We start from the raw sequence: 21195 nt of genomic DNA, 5'->3' as shown, positions 1-21195 counted from the left end.
GCTATGCAGTAGGTGCGTGGTGGCAGCTGCTTGGGGTGCTCCCTCCGCCCGGGCTGAGGTGCCCTGGGGCCCCAGCCTAACTCCACAGCCCAGGGCCAGGGGAGAGCTTGTGCCTCACAGAGGAGGGGGCATGTTGCCAGCTGGCTTATTCCTCTGCACATTGGATCAAGGGACCTTCTTTTTTTTAAGGCAGTTGAATCTTTTGTAAGTAGCGCAATCACTAGTTAGAGAAGTGTTGTCCAATTTCAGTAGAAAACAGGGAGTCTGCTGACGTTTCCCTGACCCCCACCACAAACTCCTGAAATAGCCCATTACAGTCTGAAAGCATGGCCTTTCTTTGCTTTACATTTAAATTTTCAGGTCAAAATAACTTCTTTCTTTCTTTCTTTCTTTCTTTCTTTCTTTCTTTCTTTCTTTTCTTTCTTTTCTTTCTTTCTTTTCTTTCTCTTTTCTTTCTTTTTGCAACTTCCCATCAAGCAAAGTCTATCCTGCTTCAAAAACAGAAAAGTACCCTCCAGTATCATTAAAGAACTTAACGTTTTTATCCCAACCCAAGCAAGCCTGAGAATTGGGATTCTGGCTCATTTTGCCTTTGCAGGAAGCTGTTAGCACCTGTGGGTCTATAGGGAGAATTCTCTAGAAGCTTTCCAGACACAGAGTCGATGGCTCATCTGGTCAAGGAGAAGCTAGGCTCCTAAGGGGGAGGCCTGTGCTGGGGTGCTGTGCACCCCGTGATCCCAGAGAGAGGCCTGAGCTCCACTGCAAATTAAGTAAAAGCCGTATTGTTGCCTGAAGGTGCCACATGCCACGGCCCCAGTCACGTGCCAGCCTCAGGGAACCAAGCAGGCCCTTGCTCTGCAGAGAGGAATGCCTGTGCGTTTTGTGCCTGTGTGCAGTTTCAAGTGAGGGCCAGCAAGCCCCACAGAATCTTCTAGATTCCTTTGCACTCTGAGTCTGAGTGCCATTCCGTAAGGCATGAATCTCTAGTGCAGCCTTTCTCATAAACCTGAAATTCTCAAAGATGCCGTTTCCAAAAGCCGCAAGCGCGAGCCCATCCTCCAGTCTCTGCCCAACGTGTCTCCTCAGAAATAGCTCCTGAGATTTGGAAATAAGTCTAGAGGAGGCGGAAGGCTGGAAAGATTGCCAAAAACATATCTAAACACCAAACTGAGATATGTCTCTGTCCTAATATAGCAAAGCCATCTCCCTTGATCAAACGATAATAATTAGATCAGACTTAATTGAAAATAACAGACCACTCAGTGAGCTGCTTGGAAGACAAAAGCTTGGGATGGCTGGTGCGCAGCATCCCAAGACCTGGATTCAGGGCTTCCTTCCATCACCGTGTTGCCGGGTTCTGTTGCCGTGTTGGTGGCTGGTTAGCGGATCTGGATGTCGCTTGAATAACTGTCTTTTAAGGAAGGCAAGCGAGGGAGGGGAGGGCACACTAGCTTCACCTCCACTGCATCGGGCCACGTCCCCAAGCGTGGGTCATGCTGTCTGTAAGGGGCCCTGAGGGGCCAGGGACGTCCTGGCGGGGCTGCCGAGGGAGGGCCCAGGTCGGCGCTGGTAACCTGCTCCAGTGCTGGTCTCTGTGGAAGCCAAAGCTGCTTCCATCCCTCGGAGGCTGTGGGAGCTCCTTCGAGGGCACCCTATGTGCTCAGGGGGCTCCTGGGGTCAGACCCTGGGGTTCCCAGCTGGTGCTCACAGTTGCCTGCCAGCACCCAGGGAGGTGCTCTGACAGCAAACGTCGGATCAGCTGTGACTTGTCCCAGTCCCACCGCCGATGGGTGGTGCAGCTGAATTAGGGTGATTTATACCTTCTGGGCCCCAGGCCAGTGCTCTTCCCACTGCCCAGACTATGTCATGGGCCGGGGGGCCCTCACACGCAGAACCTGTCCCTGGGCCCAGACTTGATGGGCCCTCTGCCTCTCTCTGGGTGTACGTGGCCCCGGGGACTTTGGGAACGTCAAAGTCACATCTCAGCTCAGTCTCTGGCTTCTTCAAGGCAAGGAGTCTGCCATCCGACCACAGGAATGACACTGAGACCACACGTGATGACACTGAGGGGGAATGCCATCCCTGTCACTGTGGCCACGTCTCCACAAGGACAGTAGGGCATGGAGGACATCCTTTGTGGGCATCCTGGAGGCAGGATCAGTGTGGACGGGGCAAGTCCTGGCCCAGGAAAGCCCCCAGCCCGTGAGCTCCTACGGGGGACCAGGTCTGTCGTCCTGGGGCCAGGCCGGCTCCCCTGCACTGCGGCAGCCCTGTGGGGGAGCCACCTGCATGCCTATCCTCTGATGCTGCCCTTCCTCCTGGATCTCCTGCCTGCACCTACCTGCAGAATGGGATGAGAGGAGCTGTGGGATCTTCGGGGGCTGCCCGAGGTCACAGGAGGTCACAGGAGGTCACAGGAATATGGATGTATATCAGGTCTGAGCGGTTACTTGTGGTGCTAGTGGTGCCCAGACTCATTGCTGGCGGCTGGGGATTCGGCCTAAGCGCCAGGGTCCTGGCAGGGATGCCTCTCTTCTGGATGTGTACTTCTTACCTGGTCCTCTGTGCCTGGCCCCGATTCGGAGAGGTGGGCACATCATCTACACCAAAGCTGAAGACAAACAGTCTGCAAAGGAATCATGTGCTTCAGGGACATCCAGACGTCTGTGAAGGTGGCTAGGGTAGGGTGAAAAGGGGTTATTCTGCTTCTCCCCCATTTTCCCAGGACCAGTGAGCAGCAAGGCCAGCCCTCGGATACAGCCCTGACGACAGGCGGATGGGGGTGCAAGCCTGGCCCAGGTCACCTCCATCCACCCTGCCCACCTCCCGCCCCCCGGGCCAGCGCAGGGACCCTGTGCAGGGGAGCCGTCCTCGTGCAGGCAGCAGCGTGTGCCCAGGGATGGATGTGTTGCCCTCACATTGTCAGGGGCGAGGCCCTGAATCACAGGGGTGCTGGCAGGAGAAGCTGGAGAGTCAAGTGAAAGATGAAAAATGGGCTTCATGGGGATTGAGGCGAAGATGGCAGGAGCAGGGGGAAGGCATTCTCAAGGGCAACCGCAGGGACCAGGTTGCACCACCCAGTCCAGGCCCTGAACACACACACACACACACACACACACACACACACACACACACACACGTCCCCTTCAGAGGGGCTTATGTCGCCTGGTTTCCCTGCTGGGAGGACTGGTGCCTGCAGGGGGCAGGGCCTGGATGGCTCCATATAGTCAGGCCCTCCCTGTGGGAGAATGATGCCCCCAGGCCTGCAGCCTGACATAGGGACATCCTGGGCTTGGCCACCTGGCGTAGAGTCCACCTGGCGTAGAGTCCGGCCGTCGGGCCCTGCATGCATGCGCCAGGAGGCTGGTGCAAGGACCTGCACTCTGACCCAAGCCCCCAGGGGGACGAGGAAGTGTGTCCCAAGCCCAGTGGCATTGTCCGCAGTGCAGTGCATGACCTGGCAAATATAGGCAAGCCCAGTTGGGCCCCTCCCGTGGCAGGGACAAGGGGAAGCCATCCTGCAAGTATGGGTGGGGAAGGGCCCTCTGCCTCTCTGGGTGTACGTGGCCCCGGGGACTTTGGGAACGTCAAAGTCACATCTCAGCTCAGTCTCTGGCTTCTTCAAGGCAAGGAGTCTGCCATCTGACCACAGGAATGACACTGAGACCACACGTGATGACACTGAGGGGGAATGCCATCCCTGTCATCCCGGGAATGCCCCTTGAGAGGGCCCAGGCCATGTGTTTACACTCCCACCCAGGAGACTCGGGCCGATGACTGTCGTCTCTATATGTCAAGGAGGGACATTCAAGGTCATGAGGGAAGGATCCAGTCAGCCCGCAGACTCCCAGAGGCAAGGGCCCGCTGGTGCGCATGCGTCCTCACCTCACACTCCTCCACGGCCCCCCTGTGCCCCACTGCCCACCTCCCACCCTGCCTTCGTGCAGATTCAGGGTTGGTGGCATGTGGGTCACCCCCAAGGAACACAGTGCCCAAGCCTGGGAAAGGCTGGATGGCCGAACGCAGAAGTGGCCCCATAGGTCTCTCTCCAGAACGCTCATTTCTTCTAATGAAAGAATCACATTTTCTGTCACAAGAAGGTTGGCGAAGACCTTGCTCACACATAGGACCAGCTTATACCTGTGTGAAGCCTGTGCATGGGATGGAAGTGCCGCGAGGGTCCCCAGGGAGCCTGGGGGGCCTGGGAGGGCTTCTCAGAGGAGGTGAGGGAGAGAGGCACTCAGGCGATGATGTTGTGTGGGCAGCATCCCAGTCGTGTCTTAGGCAGCGAGCAGTATCAGCTTTTCCTCTTACATTGGAGAAGCTGCATAATTGGATTTCTCTTCTCCGCCTAATTAGTCATTCTTAAACTTTGTTCCTCAGAATATTCCAATCTCCACTGGGGCTCTCTGCTTTGGGAATCTTGCTGATAATTAAGAATGGAATCTTGGTAGGTCATTTGTCTATTAACCAGGACAAGATGTTCACACAAACGATCTCCAGGTAGGAAGGTGACTTGTGCAAAGTATTCAGTCGGGATTTTTGGTGGTGAAAAATAAATAGCCAGGATGTGAGGGCACTGAGGCCACAACCCCTGCCACCCCACTGACTGCTGGGTTGATCCGGTGGGTCTGGCCGCCGAGGCAGGTGTCCCCTTCCTCCCTCCCTGAAGCCGCGCTGACTGGAGGGGACCCCCTTCCCCTACAGAGGAGGACCTTGGGCCCTGGCACACACGTGGCAGTGGCGCTTGCTTGAGAACACAGGGCTGTCCAGGCCCGAGACTCCAACACATCCAAACCAGGTGCTGCCAGTGTTTAGTCTACCTTTCTTGAAGAACATTGAACGATTTTTAAATTTAAGCTTTAAGAATAAAGCAACCAGCCTGATTATGTGTCTGGGTGTGTGTTTGTGTGTGTCTGTGTGTATGATTATTTGGGAAACAGGGGAAAGCCGACTCAGAGACGCTGCGATTAGCAAGGAAGGCCAAATGTTTTAAAATGCGTGATTCCATATGGTGTTTGGAGAATACGAACATGAGACGGCGTTGGGCTTGGATGGACTTGACGGCTGGCGGAGTTTGGGCGGTAAATGCTGGGGTTGCTAACTGTGCAGGAAGTCAGCACCCATGCGCAGCCAGAGGACTAAGGTTCTCGAATTAACATCAGAAGTCAGGATTTGTTCTGTAAGTGAGCATCGTGTCACTTTGGTTTTCTGTGAAGACAATGGAGCAGAAGGATAACCCAAAAGGGGGTATGCCTAGAATTGCACCTTTCATAAACCAGCACAGAAACCAAGAGGGGGGAAGTACAGTATGGACTTGTTTGCAAAACCAAGTAATGGGTGGGAAGGGATGCCCCACCCAGCTGGCATGTCTTGGGATGGTCTCCCTCTCCCCAGTGTTGCTGTCCTCCACCACAGTCAAGGACAGTGAAAATCCTGAGCTCAGTGGCCCCAAACTTTGAAACCTGAGGGGAAACCAGGACCAAACTTCAGACCGTCCTGTTGGCCTTTTGAGCCATTGCTCTGTGGTCCTGGTGTATCGTGAGTCTGTGCATCTCCGGGGGACACAGAGCTGCCCCCATGAGCCTGGTGCCCTGGAGCCTCTCGGTGCCTCTTCTCCCACCAACCCTGGTACTGGCTCTGCTCAGCTCTCGCCCCAAATCACAGGCCGGCACCCTGGCTGGACTCATGCGACAGCCACTGGAAGCCCCAGCCTCCTCGGAAGGGCAGCACCTGTCCCCATCCTGGACCTGTCTCGGATCCTCATGAGCCCTCGGAGGCCAGCGCCCTTCCTCTGCATCATGCCGGAGGAGGCAGAGATGAAGCTGAGGTGGGAAGGGGCTGGTGGGGGTCACCTGAAGCCACCCAGCCCAGGCCTCCTCAGGACCCTCTTCGGCCTTGTGCAGGCAGGTCACCATTCAGAGTGGTGTCACATGGAATAATTGGGCCCTGGACATGTGCAGCCCCTAAGCAGAGAGGCAGCTGCTGGGGGCTTGCCCCACCCCCAGGCCCTGCCCCCAGACCCTGCCCTTTGGCTTAATTAGGCAACGCTGCAGAATGCATGGACGTGAATACCTTTTGTGTCCCTGGCCAGCTCCTCACAGCCCCTGGAATATCCCCTGTGCTTTTCTGTGTCTGAACCTTTGTGCGGACTATGCCCCTCACACTGAAAGCCCTCCCACTCGTCTTTATCCTTCCAGATCACTCCCATCTGTCAGCCTGCCCAGACCCCACACCCTCACCAAGCCTTCTCTCCTGGCCCTGGGTCATCCTGCCCAGTTCTCAGCACCAGGACCCTTTGTTTCCCCTGACCTTGCCGCACGAGTCCGTGGTCACTTCTCCATCACTGGTGGTTGCATCTGGGCTTCCTTCTGCACGGGGGCTGGCAGGCCTGGTCCTGTCCCTCCCCATCACATGCTCTGCGAATGTGAGGACACCCTGGTTTCCCTGAAATGCCAGATCTGTGTGATGAATGCACAGCGCCCTGCAGGGGACCTTCTGGTGCTCAATAAAAGCTAATCCATATGTTGCACTAAGCTTCAGTTGTGAGCGGGGCCAGTGCGGGGTGTGCTGGAGGCTCTGTGAGCCGTCCCTGGTGATGTGCAGCATCTGGGGGGGCGCCCCGCACAGGGGAGCACCGGGGTCAGGTCCTGCAGGTGTTGCCCAGCATGATGGTGGCGATGACGACAAGGGATGATGATTCATCATTACCTTTCAGCAAGAAGAAAGGACAGTGGCAGACGTTTCTTGCAGAAAACAGCTCGCAGCCCACTCTGCCTGGCCAGGCCAGGAGGCTCTCAGGGTTTATTGGTGATGGATGGACTTGGCTACTCTAACTGGTCCAAATTGGGATGTGCGTGTGGGCCACCCAAGACTGGCCCTGCTCACGGAGGTGGCACTGGATCTGTGAACTCTGAAGGCATCGCAGACTCCTGGGCAAGATGATAACTTAATGGTAGGAGGGTGGCAGGCTGCAGCGGCCTCCAGGCCTGGGCTTCGTGTCTGTGGTCGGCCCTGCCACACACCTGTGGCCAGGTGGGGCTGTGCGGGGCTGTGAGGGCGGCTCGTCCGGCGGGAACTGCCCATCTCCAGGTCCTGTCCAGCTCCAGGTGACAGCGCGAGCGGTCGGGGCAGAAGCCCTCGGTCCCTATGTGCTGGTGGAGAAAGACGTTTTATGGAAACAATGGCTTCCTTCCTCTGACTTGAGCCTGATGCTTATCAAGAGCAGAGCTGAGAGAAATGAGCATACCTCTGCTCTTAAAGGAGAGCGGCCTCCAAGAAGAGTGGGTTTGGCAGCCCCGTGCAGTTTAGGCCACCACATGTGGGTGGACAGAGTGGCGCGCACTCTCCAGTTGCCTTTGGGGCCTCTTCTGTGGGCTGTGTGCCACCTGCCAGGGTCAAAAGACTGTAGGAACCTTCCGAACTTACTAAAGCTCTTGAGCTGCTGCCTGCCGGTGGTAGTCAGTACCCAGGGGTAGGATACCGCCTTCCCCTCTCTGCAGCTGGACATGATGCCGGCTCCCAGGTGGCCCTTCTGTCCAGGGCGGCACACCAACGGTGCACCCCACAAGCAGGCATCTTCTGCAGCCTCCCCCCTGTGCTTGACACCGAAGGAGATGAAAAACACCGGAAAATGACTTCCATTCTCAAGTTTGGGAGGTGAGGTGTAGTTCTTGTCCTGGTAGCTGGAGAATGATGCGTGATGGCTGTTACCTAGGGCCACCCTGGGGGGTCTGGCTGCATGGGGGCAAGGAGTGGAGGGAGGAAGGAGGGAGGAGTGGAGGGAAGAGGGACGATGCCATGGCGCCAGGGCCGGGGGCAGAAGAGTGGAAAAAAGCGTTTTTTTTTTTTCCTTCTGACATTGGATGGCTCAAAGACCCTTCTAAATTCACAAGAGTGTTGAAAAGTATTTTCACTTCTCCAACTTAAAATGTGCCTTTTTTATTTTGAGAAGACGTCTTGCAAAATGGGATAAAATTACTCGCTATTCCTTGGCAAACAACGTTTATCGCGGAGCTGTTTGGGTTAGTTTATGAATGTTGTGGAACCCAGCACTTAAAATAATGCAGCTGCACATTGGACCAGAGGAGCGCCGTCTGCGGCCCGAGCATTAGGAGGGTGTCGGTGGTGGGGCGGAGTGAGCGCCCGTCCTGCCTGGGGCCCTGGAGGAGCATCCCTCCTGGGGGGCTTGGGCCGGACTCCCTCCGTCAACACCACTGAGAAGCCCCCCGGGGGTGGGGAGGTGACGTTCCAGGATGTTCCAGGATGAGCAGCGGTGGCCATGCACCCAAAGCCAGGTCCCATGGGTGAGCTGTGAACCAACCGAGCGCCCCCATCCTAGGAACAGTTGTGGCGAGCCCCAACTCGGTCCTCTGCACGCGCCATCCAGGGGCACCCACAGAGGACAAGGACAGCTCAGCCCCCACCGGGCTTGAGAGGTGGGCCTCCCTGGGTTTCTGCTACGGCTCCGACTTCCGAGGGAGGGGGCAGGAGGGCTCTGTTTGTCACCCAGGAAGGCTGTGGCCGTGTGTGCCCTGTGTGCCCCCCAGAGCCCCCTACCCCATGTGCAGGGGATGCTGGGAGAGCCTCTCCAGCCTGCACTGGGCTTGGCGCTCACGTTCCTCCTCCTCCTCCGCAGCACCAATGATGTATGTGATTTACGGGGGGTGGGGGGGCGTGTGTCGAGCAGCTCTTGTAAACCATCTGGGAAGTCCCAGTGTCAGCGCCATCGCCCCATGGCCCAGAGCGCAGCAGTCCCTCCTAGGCCATATCCGTATCCACGGAGAGGTAACAACCCACCAATGAAACCGCCATGGACAGACACAGGTGATCACACGGGACATTTCCCCGATGTGCCTGGTTTTCTAACGCAACCTTATCGCCACTTTGACAACCTGGGATGTCTCCTCCTGCACTTTAACCTACACGTAGTTTCTAACCATTTCACTTAGTCTTCTTCATATGGAATGAAGAATTTTATGGATTCTGAATGCACCTTGTTCTGGTGTTCTTTACTACAGAAGTCACACATGCTTTATTTAGGGGGAAAAATGAGCAAAATAAAAAAGAAAAGCAAAACTGCCTGCCTCCCCACCCCCACCCCCAGCAGAGCCTCCGCAGGTCCAGACCATCCTGCGTGCACGGTGCCTCCCGGGGATCCCGTGTGTTTGCTCCGGAATCAGAGGGTCTGGATAGAGACCTCCCCGTGCTGTGTGCTCTGTAGCCCCCACGCCTCATCACAGCATGCGGACCCCCGCCCCCCATGAGGCCGCCTTGTGGGTGCTTTGTGCGCCATTGTCGGTGCTGTATTTGTGGGAGGCTGCAGTGCCCTCTGAGCTGGAGACAGGGTCCCTCCCCAGAGAGGGCTGGTTCCTTTTCAGCGTGCTCGCTCAGTGTTTTATGCAGCCTGGAAAGTAATTGGCCTTCCCCCTCCCCGGCACACCCTAATGAGCCACCCCTCCTGCTCTGGCGGCTTTGTGCAGCACTCCTCAGTTCTGCTCTGTTACCACAAATTATGCTCTCCAAATAACCCTAAAACTCCAGCCACCCTTTGTGTACACACTTAGGCAGCGCGCGGCTTTGTTCCGATTGTTCCTTGAAAGGTACAAAGCGGTTTTTCTTAAGCCTTTGTCGTCTTGGTCTTTCTTTTGGCAGAATTTGGGAATGACAGGTCTTTTCTCTTGGAGCGATTCCCACTCTCTGCAATTTTCCCCCATCAGATAAAGATTTGAGAAGTGAGACATTTGCATTATTATGTGTGTGGATGGATTTCTGCCCCCAGAATCCTATTCAACTTATTTTTTGCAAATTGTGTTACAAAGAAGTAGAAAATACTTTGAGGCTCTTGCAGAGATACCCCAGGGCCTGGGCTTCGAGGGCTTCACAGGAGGTGGCAGCCATGGGGTTGAAACGTGGCCTGCAGGCCCGTCTCCTTAGCCTGTTCCCTGAAAATGTGGGGCTGTCTGGGCCCCAGCAGACCCCACGCTGACCCTGCCCAGAGGGGTCCTGCCCCGGGCCCAAGAGTGCGCCGGCTCCAGACATGCAGGAGGCAGCCCTGTACTGCACAAAGGCTGAGGTTTTGAGTTTCCTCAGAGAGTCTGTGGTCACCCGGGCACAGGCACGAGTGTTCTCGTCGCTCCTGACAAATAAGGAAACTTTTGGCCACTTTAAACAGCTCGGCACAAGCTTCTCATGTCTAATTGGTGATTGACCCTTCCGTTTTAGAAATCCTGTTACTCTGGTTGCTACAGGAAGGGTAGAGAGGGAGTCCCCTTGTTGAAGACGGTGGTCAGTGGTCATGCTGGGTTCCACCTGGCCCGTGGGGCCATGACCCGGCAGGGGTGGCATCCGGGCAGTGGGGCCTGGCCTGGTGTCCTGACCCACTCTGCTCCCGGTGGTGAGGGGGTGCAGTGTTCAGGGCCACATCCACACCCGCCCCGAGGATCTGCCCGCCAGCTCTGCGTGACTCTTCCATTACCCCACCTTGCAGTTCGTGAAACGGAGACACAGAGCCGAGCACCTCATCTAAGTCACGCAGCTGGAGGCAGAGGGCAGTCCAGACTGCACAGCTCTGGGTGTGCGGTCCTGGCCATTGGCCCCTGGTCGCTGCGGCAAATGGGGGGTTCATGTGGACTGGGGTCTGTGTCGGACCTGTGTTCTCTGCCACGGATTTTCCCCAAGATGGGAGTGGTCTAGGACACGTGCTTGTTAACCATGTACGGCTGCCCTGGGGAGGTCACCTGCAGAACCATGTCATCTTCTCATTATTGTGCGTGCACCCTTCTCCACAGGAACATGAAATGATTTGCATCTGTTGTTTTCCTCAAGAACCTTCTTCACACCTGGGATGGGAGGGTAGATAACTAAGAAGGGACAGAACAGAGATGCGGAGATGGTCGATCTCTCCAGGAAGACCTGACACCCATCTCCAGAGGCAGACGTCCTGAAGGCACAGAGCTGCACGCTCCGAAAACCAGTGACTTCCCCTTTGCTACCTAGAATCTCTAATTCACGCGTGCAGTGGCGTTTCCTTCTGTGTCGGATGACAACAGAAACCCGCTTTGGTGAAGCCCCCGGGAGGAGTGACTCAGGACCCTCACTGAGCACTCTCAGGGCCAGAGGGACGCACCCCAGGTGCGTATAGGACGCAGCCTGCAGTAGGTCTGGATCTTGGGTGCTTGGGGCAGCCCAACGACAGAGCCATTTGAAGAGGATTAAGTGACTTGCGGGTCGACCCCACGTGTGGGTTTGTGACCTGAAGATCCATGTGATGAGACCTGCCTTTCTTCCTCCTTCGTGATTAACTGCCTCTTGGTTGTTGAATCCCATGAATTACTACGTGAAGATGGTAATTGTCTCGTAAACGAGGTGGTCAAGCGGAATGCTCAGGCCCAATTTCATTAATGTGGTGCTACCCCGAGCATCGTTGAAACATGAGAATGGACTTGGTCTGGACCTTAAATGTTGTTTATTTTTTAGTGAGGCCCTGGAAGGCCCTGCATGAACATCCTTTTCCAGCCAAGTGAAGGTACGTTTGGGGAAAATCTGTGCCGTGCAGAGGATAAGGCGTGACCCACACAGCACGTGCTGGGGTCCCAGAGGCAGTGCTGGGCTCCAGGGTGAAGGGAGTTGAGACTGTGCGGGGTCCATGCCCCCGTTGCTCCCACCCTCGGTTCATGGCACGTGTAACGCTCCCCTAGGAACCTGCGTTCCTGCCAGGATTCTGAATGATACAGATTTCAGAGCGGCATTGGGTGGGTCCCCAGGTTCCTTCCGGGGAGCACTTGCATTATTTATGGAACGTTGCCCGTCCTCCTTTACACAAATGAAACGCTCCCTGTAGATGGCCCCAGCCCTATGCTCTACACTCACCAGATCGTTCCTTACAGAGTGTTGGCTGGGAATGCAGTGTTTGTCAGCGGCTGCGTGAGTTTCTGCTCTGTCCCGCATGGGCCCCCCGCAAGCTGATGGTGAATACAAGGCAGTAAATGCAGGGAAGCAGTACAGGGAGTGGGAACAGTGCTGCGGACTTCAAGTACAGTTTAAATCAGTGTTTATGCCTAAACCATTGCTGGGTCACTGCCTATGGGGTCCAAAGGATCACATCCCCAGGTGTTTCTGTGTGACCGCAATCGCCTTTTTTAGGTTTAGATGAGACTTTTACATGAAGAGTGTGGTATTGTCCAGAGGCCAGCAGAACTTTCTGGTCAAAGGGGAGGCTGGGGAAGCCAGACGGCTCTGCTGAGAGGCTCATATCTGCATAGCGCAGGACCCTGAGCCCGAGCCTGACCTGACCCTGACACTGACCCTGAGCCTGAGACTGACCCTGAGCCTGACCCTGGCCAGACCACGACTAAGTCAGCTCATAGTCTGTATCTTGTCTTTTAAAAAGAAGTTCCATTGTCCTTAGGAAATTTTAATTTTAAAGCAGTGCAGAGACTGGTTAGAATGCAGAATTTCTGTTATTCTTTTACAAACCATAATCAGCCTCAAGCACTAATTAGAGGACACATGGTGATTCCCTCAGAGAGCGCAGCAGGAGAGGAGGGTGCCATCTCCTCCTGCGAAGACGCGCACTCGCCCCCTCCCCGAGACAGCAGGCCGGGCAGGTGTCCTCTCCTGGTGGATGGACAGGCATGGCGTTGTTGTGTCCGGCCTGGAGGGAGACCCCAGGGGCTGGGGCTGGCCCCCCACAGCCACGGAGTTGCCAGCACCCCCACCTTGTCACATGCTCACACCTGCTGCAGCAACCCTGTAACGAGGGGCCAGCCTCCCATTCTTTCCAGAGTCCTAGGTTAAGAAGATGAGGCGGGGGAGGGACACGGTTTTCCCAAGGTCACAGGAGTGGCCTCCTCAGGGCAGAGAGCAGACCCCAGACCACAGAAAGGGCAGAGCAACCCCTGAGAGGAGGGGCTGGTTGCGGATGAACCTCGGGCATGAGAAGTGGTGCCTCGGCCACGGCGGGTTGCAGGCAGGTGCAAAGGGCAGGTGGAATTCTCTTTGGACACGAGCAAAGCCTGGGGGTACTGAGGAGTATGGGGGAGGGGGCTGATGTGAACAGCAGCGTCCCTCGGAGCCTCCACAGCACAGAAAACCACGCCTCCGACTGCATTTCCGACCAGATGGACCGTTCACCCTGCTGTCCACCTCCTGCTCCCGAGAGAGCTGACTACAGCGGGGGCCACCACCCGCAGGCCCAGCAAAGACCTGAAGCGCAGTCTCTGCAGAACACAGAGCTCCAGGTGGGGTCCTCTCCCCTGTGCTCTGGCCGCCAGGATGCTTTAGCCTCTCCGGCGCCCCCCGGCATCTCAGCACACCTGGCAGATCCACCGCGCCCCATCCTGGAGGCCCCCACCTGCCAGCTCCTGTCCCCCGAAAGACCCAGCAGATGGTGTCCATGTCATTGGTGCTGTGCGCAGGTCCAGGAGCCAGGGAGCTTGGACTCGGCTGGTCCTCCTAGACGGGTCTTCCTGGCACCTAGGGACAGTGCATGCGTCGCTGGAGCTGAGTGATTAGTGCTTGCTGTTCACGGGCTGTGCAAGTTCTGAGCACCTGAGCCCTCAGATGAGGACTCAGAGAGGCCAGGTGGCTTCCCCCAGGTCACACAGCCCTCAGGTCCCAAAGCCAGAACCACAGTCAGGCTGTCACTCAGGTGCTATCAGCAGGTGGATGATTTCCCGGAATCCAAGGAGAAGAATCAGCTCAGGTCTCTGGAACCCTGGTTTCTAGGCAGAGCCTCCCCCTGAGACTGCACTCAGGGCCCTGCCACACATGCCCCAAGGCGCAGACCCTCCCCCAGCATGTGCCCCCTCCCCGTCCTTGGGAAGCCCAGGAGCATGCTGCGGGTGGCTGCCCACAGAGCGGGCCTGCAGGGGCTGCACAGGCAGACTGGCTTCAAACCCCAGAACCCATTTCCATCTGAACCCTTGTGTCAGGACACTCCTCGTTTTGGCGGCTCTAAGTTCAGGATGCACAGTCAGTCCAAAATCAAGGTCCACCTGAGTAGGTGGCCCCAGCTGTGACCTGCTGTACAATGTAAAGGATATGGGGATGAGGCCCAGCCTCTGCAGGGAGGCAGTGGGCTTCCTTGGCCCAGGAACGCTCCAGCTCTGCGGGTGAGGTGCCCCCGCAAATGCCACCCCCCACCCCTGCCCAGCCACGCTAGGGCCACCGCCATACTCTCGGGCGCGCACGCTGTTGGATATGGGCTGGGAACCGTTTCTTCTTGGAGCTTTTCCTCTGTTTTTAAGCATTTTGTTTGTTTAAAGAAAGACATACAAGCACTGAGTAGGCATCAGAGCACCGGGCCCCAGGTCCCAGCCTTGCAGGGCCCCGCAGAGCGTCCATAGTCAGCCGCCGCCACATCCCCTGTCCCACGAGGAAGTCTGAGCACACAACCAGATGCCTCCCCAACCCCACAATGCTGTGCTCCCTCGACAGACACCATCAAACTCACTGAGCGCTTGCATGTTCGTGTGGGCTGAGAGCTGTTCTCATTTTTGTTGTGCGAAGACCCGCACTGTTCCCATGATCGACTGAGGACTTTCCCCATGGCAGCGCAGCACGCACGTCTTCGGGGACGAGACTGGTACCTGCATCTTCAAAGTGGAAACAGGCGGGCTCGGGGCTGTGTGTGGGGGCCCACCCTGCACATCCTCCTCCCAGGGTTTGTGGTCGTCCTCCTCTTTCCCTCCACAGGTGTGGGGTGGGCACGTAGCTGGTGTGACCCCGGCTTCTGTAAATAAACCCCAGCCATCGGGAACCTTCCTCCGCCAGAGGTGCTCCTTCCTGGAGGACATGTTCTGAGCACTTCTGGCTGTGCTGCAGGTGTCCTTCTGCTTCCATTGGACTCGCTGCTTACTCTTGCAGGTGAACTGTGTTAAATAAACCACAGTAGTGAGTGCAGACATTGCATTTCGGGTGCTTTCTAACAAAATCCAGTAGGATCCTGCGTGCGTCCATAGAGAGAAGTGGTGACCAGAGCCACCCACCTGTTGGAACCCCCATTGTGTTGGAGGTGGGAGTGTTAAACAACCTCATTGTCTGAAAACCACGTGTGAGCCAGCAAGCACAAGGATGAAGGGGGCGCCACAGGCGTGCGCCCGGTGTCCTCCTCCTGCCCTTCCGCGACCCATCATGTGAAGTCCCCCGGCCCTCTGAATGCCCACAGCCCTGCTCCCCAAGACCCGCTGCTCTGCCAGGAGGAGGGTCCCCGGAGAGTACCTGTGCTGGGCTGTGTGCACCATCTGGCTCCAGGGAGCTGCGCTGAACGGGGTCTTTCCTCCAAGGTGGCAGCCGCCTCAGGAGGGTCTTCAACGCCAAAGGAAAGGGCAGCTGCATGAAGGGTTCCACGGGCCTTACCCTGCCCTGGGGCACCTGAACTGGTGGCACAGGTGACCTGGGCACCCCCCGGGGGAGGACACAGACACGGGAGCCATGCATCTCCCCAGCATGGAAGCTGGGAAGAAGAGGATTCTTCCCAGGAATGCATTTCTGATTCGTCTCTTGGGCTCAGCTTCTCTTACAAAGTTTTTCTTGCTATCATTTTATTTTGGTGGCTCAGGTTCCCACAGTGGATTCAGGGGGCAGGAGGATGGAATTCATCAGGTCATGACACAGGAGCATGTCCAGGGTGTCTTGCTAGTGAGATGGGGGGGTCCCGGCCGACCCACCCTGGGTGACAGCGGCAGCTGGTGTGCAGCTCCGCTGGGTCCCTTGTGTCTGAGCGCCGCCACCCGCAAGCGCCGGGTTCACACGCCACCTTGCGTGGGGACGGCCCGACCCCACAGTGACCCGGCAGTAGCTTCGTTCACCCGACATGCTGGGGTTTTCCTTTAAACCTGGACACTTTGTCTTTAGGATATTGTCAGAGAACTAATCCTTTCCACTGAAGCACATGCTTTCCTATCCATACGTGACATTCTCTGCTCGCTTTCATGTGGGCCCTCATCAGTTCGGGTGTCGTTGGGGAAAAAAGGGAAGAACCAAAGAAAGGTTGCAGGGTTGCTCCTGAACACCCGAGCACAGCAGCAACTTCAGAGCACCGTGTAAACCCCATCTCTCCCTCCGCGACCACGATCCTAACACGGAAGGAAAGACGGCCCCACCTGCACATACGTTGCCTCATTCCAAGGATAGTGTAGCATCCCCGCCCCGGTGGGTCCAGCGCCCTTTTCACTGTCTATGTGTGTGCACTGTGTGTGTTTGTGTGTGTGTGTGTGTGTGTGTGTGTGTGCTGTGTATGGGTATTCGTGTGTGTATCTGTGCGGCTGGGGGCGTACATTCATGTGTGTGACATCTTTGTGTGTGGACATACATGTGTGTATCTGTGTGTATAAATCCATGTGTATTTGTGTATATGGTGTGCATATACATGTGTGCATCTCTGTGTGTGTGTATATCCATGTGTGAGATATCTGTGTGTATCATGCATCCATGTCTACTATTGTATGTGCATGCACACATGTGTGTATCCGTGTGTATGTACACCTGTGCATGTGTGTGTGTGACATCTGTGTAGGGGGGGGGCATGGCCACAAAAGACCCGTGTGGCCCATAGCGCTTCGGTGGGGCAGGGCTGGGGGCACGCAGTAGCCACAGGAGCAGCACTGACCTGCCTTCCCCGTCTCCCAGGAGCTGTGCCGGCAGCGCATGGCCATGCGCCCATCCGAACGCCCAGAGGCCCCGCACACATCGCGCATCAACAGCGTGTCGTCCCAGTTCAGTGATGGGCCGATGCCCAGCCCCTCTGCCAGGAGCAGCACATCGTCCTGGTCCGAGGAGCCCGTGCAGCCCCACATGGACATCTCCACCGGCCACATGGTCCTGGTAAGGGCTGCGGTCCTCTCCACCAGGAACCGCAGGGCACACGCCTGCAGGAGGGGGAGCAAGGGTGGGCATGGGGGGAGGGGGCTCCCGCCAACACACGTCCCCTGATTCCCATCACACACCCAGGCCGTGTCAGAAGCCGCGGTGACAACATGCTGGCCACCGAACCCGACTGGTCAGGCAGCTGCCGGCGAGATAAAACCCAGTGTCAGAGCACCTCAGGCTTGGTCCTCTGGGCTCAGGGGAGGGTGAGCATGTGCACCCGCACACACCTAATCACGCATGGGATTCTGCCCTGGTCATTTTGTTTTCAGTGTGGAATTCGCATCAGTGAGCGCCTGCTGTGTGTGCTGCTGTCGCTCAACCTCTGATCCACCAGGACACAATCATGGTGTCTTCCCCTCCAAGGCAGATCACCAGGTGTGGTCGGGGAGGCAGGGGGTGTCACTGATTCTACTTAACAGTGAGAGGGACAGAGGTAGGGGCTCAGAGCCTTGCTGGTTGGCAAGACACCCCCTGGAGGCCCTGGTGTAGATAGGCCACCCTCCCCCAGGCCCTGGTGTAGACATGCCCCCTGGAGGATCTGGTGTAGATGCATCCCCCATGGAGGCCCTGGTCTGGACACACCCCCTGGAGGATCTGGTGTAGACACGCCCCCCCCAGGCCCTGGTGTAGACACGCCCCCTGGAGCTCCTGGTGTGGACATGCCCCCCTGAGGTATCTGGTGTAGACATGCCCTCCAGAGGCCCTGGTGTAGACACCCCCTCCTGCCTGTCCGGCTCCCTATCCTATCTTTCCCCAAACTGCGCGTTGACTTCAGAGGGCCACATGTGGAGAGGTGGTGCATAGCCGTGCTACACAGTTGCTGTTTGAGTTATGCTAAGAGGTGTCCATGTCACTGGCTGTCTCCTGAAGGCTCCTGGGTCCTTGGGCCACACGCGTCTTCCTGTTGGTGCTTGTAAAGCACAGCCCTAAGCTATTAGCCACGACTGTCCACCTGGAGACAGGCTTCCTGGGGTGATAGGCAGAGCGTGGTCTCCCCACTCCTGAGGCCGCCATCAGGGGAACACCGCACACAGAGCCCTGTAGGCTGAAGCCCAAGATCAAGGGACCACAGCGTGGGAGTCTGGGGAGGCCCCTTCCCTGTGCATAGCTGCCCCCTTCTCGCTGCGTCCTCCTGGCTCCTGGGAGGGTCTCGGGGCGGCCACTTGGCGGTTTGCCACCCAAGCCTTGCGTCTCACATCCTGACCCGTGGTGGGAGCACGGTCTGCACAGTGACATGCGTTGGGGGGCCTCTAGGCACTTCCTGCCTGTGCACCTGTCCTGACGTTCTGTCTTCTGACCCAGCATGATGGGCGGCATCAGGCACTCTGGCCACCCTGTGCTGACCACCCCAAGCACCTCCCCTCGTGGGGAGCCCTGGGCCCGGGGTCCCCGCAGGGAAGGCCACGGGCACAGTGTGGCCGGCCCAGGGCCCATTCCATGTTGCCTGGCCGTGTCCTCCGAGGCAGCCGCTGCAAACCTGCGTGTGTCAGAACCCCAGGGATGTGCCGATGCCTGACCTTCTACCTCATTAAGGCTACAAGGGAGATAATTCTTTGGTGATCAGTCAGCCCAACCCTCCGTGAGGGAACGTTCATGTTTATCAGACAGCAACATGATGATCTCCCCAAACTACATGCGAAGGATTCAAAGACCATCAGATAAAATACAGGAGGTCCAGATGAATCCCAGGAACCAGCTGCTCCAGATATGCAGCTGCACCATGGACGTCATGCACCTGTGACACCTCAACTTACAGACGTGATGGCGTCCAGGGCAGGGTGGCAGCAGGAGCACCCCATAAGATGGAGAGGAGATGGCCGAGTTATCTGGAAAACACGCTCCTCACCAAAACCTGTGGCCAGTGCGCAACAGTGCAACGTTTCCGTTAGCAAAGGATGGAGAGTGTGTTGGAAGGAACAAGTGCGAGGTTAGAAAGGCAAAATGGAAAAGAAAAAAAGAAAGAAAGGCAAAATGGACCTGACACGCTAGAGCACTGTCAGGGGCAGCAGACCTGAGGTGGGGCTGACCTAGAGGCAAGGCTGACCTGGGGGTAGAGGTGACCCAGGGGCGGGGCTGATGGGGGGGTGTAGGGCTGACTTGGGGGTGGAGGTGACCTGGAGGCAGGATTGACCCAGAGGTGGGGCTTATCTGGGGGCAGGGCTGACCTGGGAAGCAGGTTGACCCAGGGTGAGGGTCACCTGGTGAAAGAGCCCCCACCTCCCAGTCCCCAGCCCCCTCTTGGTCTGGTTACTCTGCTGTAGAATCCAGGGTTTCCTGCCTGAAAGCCACAGAAATGGAATTCTAGAAATAAACGTTGCAGCCAGAAAGTGACCAGAGAGAGGAAGCAGGCACTGAGGCTTTGCATGGAAGAAGGGAGATCAAGGGCTGATGGGTCAGCAGGGGTCAGGGGTTGCAGGTCACCCACTACTCCACAGTGACAGCACTGGTGATACTAGCCTGCTAGGCCTGGGTAGCCTTCTTGGGGAAGAGGCTGAGGGGGGGAAGGATTAGTACCCCTGCTCAAGGGGTCCAGAGGGGGGTGGATGGTCCACCCAGAGGTAAGTCAGGGGAGTACATGCTGACCGAGGCCCAGAGACACCACAGGGTCAGGGTTGAGAGGAAAGGCTGGGGCAGGAAAGTAGAGGGAATTCTCTGGCAGCCATGGGGTGAGAACGTGGGGAAGGGCATGGCTGCTCCCAGGGGCATCAGAGCTGCCCTGCGGGGGCACCGAGAGGGTCACGAACACCCCCACCTTCAGCCCAGGGATGGAGGGGGCAGTGGATGTGGGCCCACCTGCTCCTGGAGCCTGCAGAGCGTGGGGCCAGGTGGGGAGTGTTTGCAGGAGGGTTGGGACCCCTGGGAGCCAGGCCCTGGGGGCAAACACCTGGGTCAGTAGCCTGGCTGGTGCCTGAAGGAACGTTTGCAAGGGAGCACGGTAGCGTGTAATCAGGGCCAAGGGCAAAGTCTGAAACACGCAACCCCATGCAGCCTACCTTGTGAAGCATTACAAACATCCTCATACCTTGAGTGTCTGAGGGCAGAGCTGCAGGTAAAGGATCACCTTTGAGGTTAGTATTTTTGTTTTTTTTTTAAAGATTTTATTTATTTATTCATGAGAAACCCAGAGAGAGAGGCAGAGACACAGGCAGAGGGAAAAGCAGGCTCCATGCAGGGAGCCTGATGTGGGACTTGATCCAAGCACCCCGGGATCACACCCTGAGCCGAAGGCAGATGCTCAACCACTGAGCCCCCCCAGACACCTGAGTTTAATTTTTAAAGAAGTCTGTTTCCACATCACACTTGTCCTCAGAAGTTGAGCGTGGCAGCCCTGTAGATGCTGAGATCAGGTCAGCGTCCTGCGAGTTGCTGCGAGTTGCTGATGGCCAGGAGCCTATGGAGAAGTGCCGTGAGAGTGAGTGGACACAGAGGAGCCACAGGGCTCGGCCACACTCTTCTCCACTTCTCTCCTGAGTGCGGGGAGCGGGAACATTGAGCAAAAGCTGGCTTGCTGCTGGCTCCGTTAGTTATGGTGTAAGGATAGATGACCTAACCCAGGACGTGGGTGCTGGAGAGCGTCTTGGTCCCCGTAGGAGGTACGGATTTCACCTCATAGCACCCTTGCCTTCCCTGCATCCTTGGACACAATGCAGCAGGAACGAGCATCCCGACCGTTTAGGGGACAGCCGCCATTTGGAAGCCATGCAGTGGGAGCCGTCGTGCACCCCGTTTCACAGATGGAGACCGCGGGACTGAGTGGTACATGCAAATGACTGTCCCAACCCCAGGAAGAAAGACGAAAGGCCTGGCGTCTTCGAGAACAGAGGGAGTGAGCTGCAGCAGGTGTCAGCTCAGCAGCTGACTGAGGGCTGTGGAAGGCCTGCGAGGGCTGGCGAGCACTGTGCCCACGGTGGGGACCCCGGCGCTGGCAGAGCCCTGCCTCGCCCACGTCTCTGCCTCCTGGGTGTCCCACGTTCCTTCTCCAGCCTCCCCAACCATTTCCATCCCAGCGGCCTCCTGGGTCGAGTGCTCCTTCATACTCCCCAGGCCCCGAGTCCCCTGCTTACCTGGGAAGGCTGGCGGCAGGTGCTCCGACTGCAGGCTGGCACAGCATGGCCTCGGGCAGCTTACAACCAGGACCTCATAGTCTTTCTAAAAGGATGCAGTTCTGTGAGGCTCCTTCCCTCCCTGAGGCCTGAATGAGCATCATGGCACTCTGGCCGCCATCCTCACCGTGAGGTGACTGCCCCTCAATCCCCACCCCGGAACATTATTGTCAGGTGTTTGCTGCTTGGAGCGGAACACAGTCCTTCATGGGACCCAGGG

At 57.1% G+C, this 21195-nt stretch overlaps 1 protein-coding gene across 16 annotated transcripts in view; it reads left to right on the top strand.

The window, feature by feature from the left end:
* PTPRN2 (protein tyrosine phosphatase receptor type N2) overlaps positions 1 to 21195 on the top strand; it is a 724029-nt gene that overhangs the window by 619696 nt on the left and 83138 nt on the right. For 12 of the 16 annotated variants that reach the window (XM_072763267.1, XM_072763268.1, XM_072763273.1 and 9 more), the window contains one exon: positions 16633 to 16827. The exons of the other annotated variants lie outside the window; for them this stretch is intronic. In XM_072763267.1, the coding sequence (XP_072619368.1) occupies positions 16633 to 16827 (195 nt within the window). The remainder of the gene's footprint in view (positions 1 to 16632; positions 16828 to 21195) is intronic. 16 annotated transcript variants of the gene reach the window in all.

The sequence above is a fragment of the Vulpes vulpes genome, chromosome 7 (assembly GCF_048418805.1).
Source record: "Vulpes vulpes isolate BD-2025 chromosome 7, VulVul3, whole genome shotgun sequence".
In the NCBI taxonomy this organism is placed as follows: Eukaryota; Metazoa; Chordata; class Mammalia; order Carnivora; family Canidae; genus Vulpes; species Vulpes vulpes.
The sequence above is the reverse complement of the archived record's forward strand: the minus strand, read 5'-3'. Positions and strand labels throughout refer to the sequence as shown.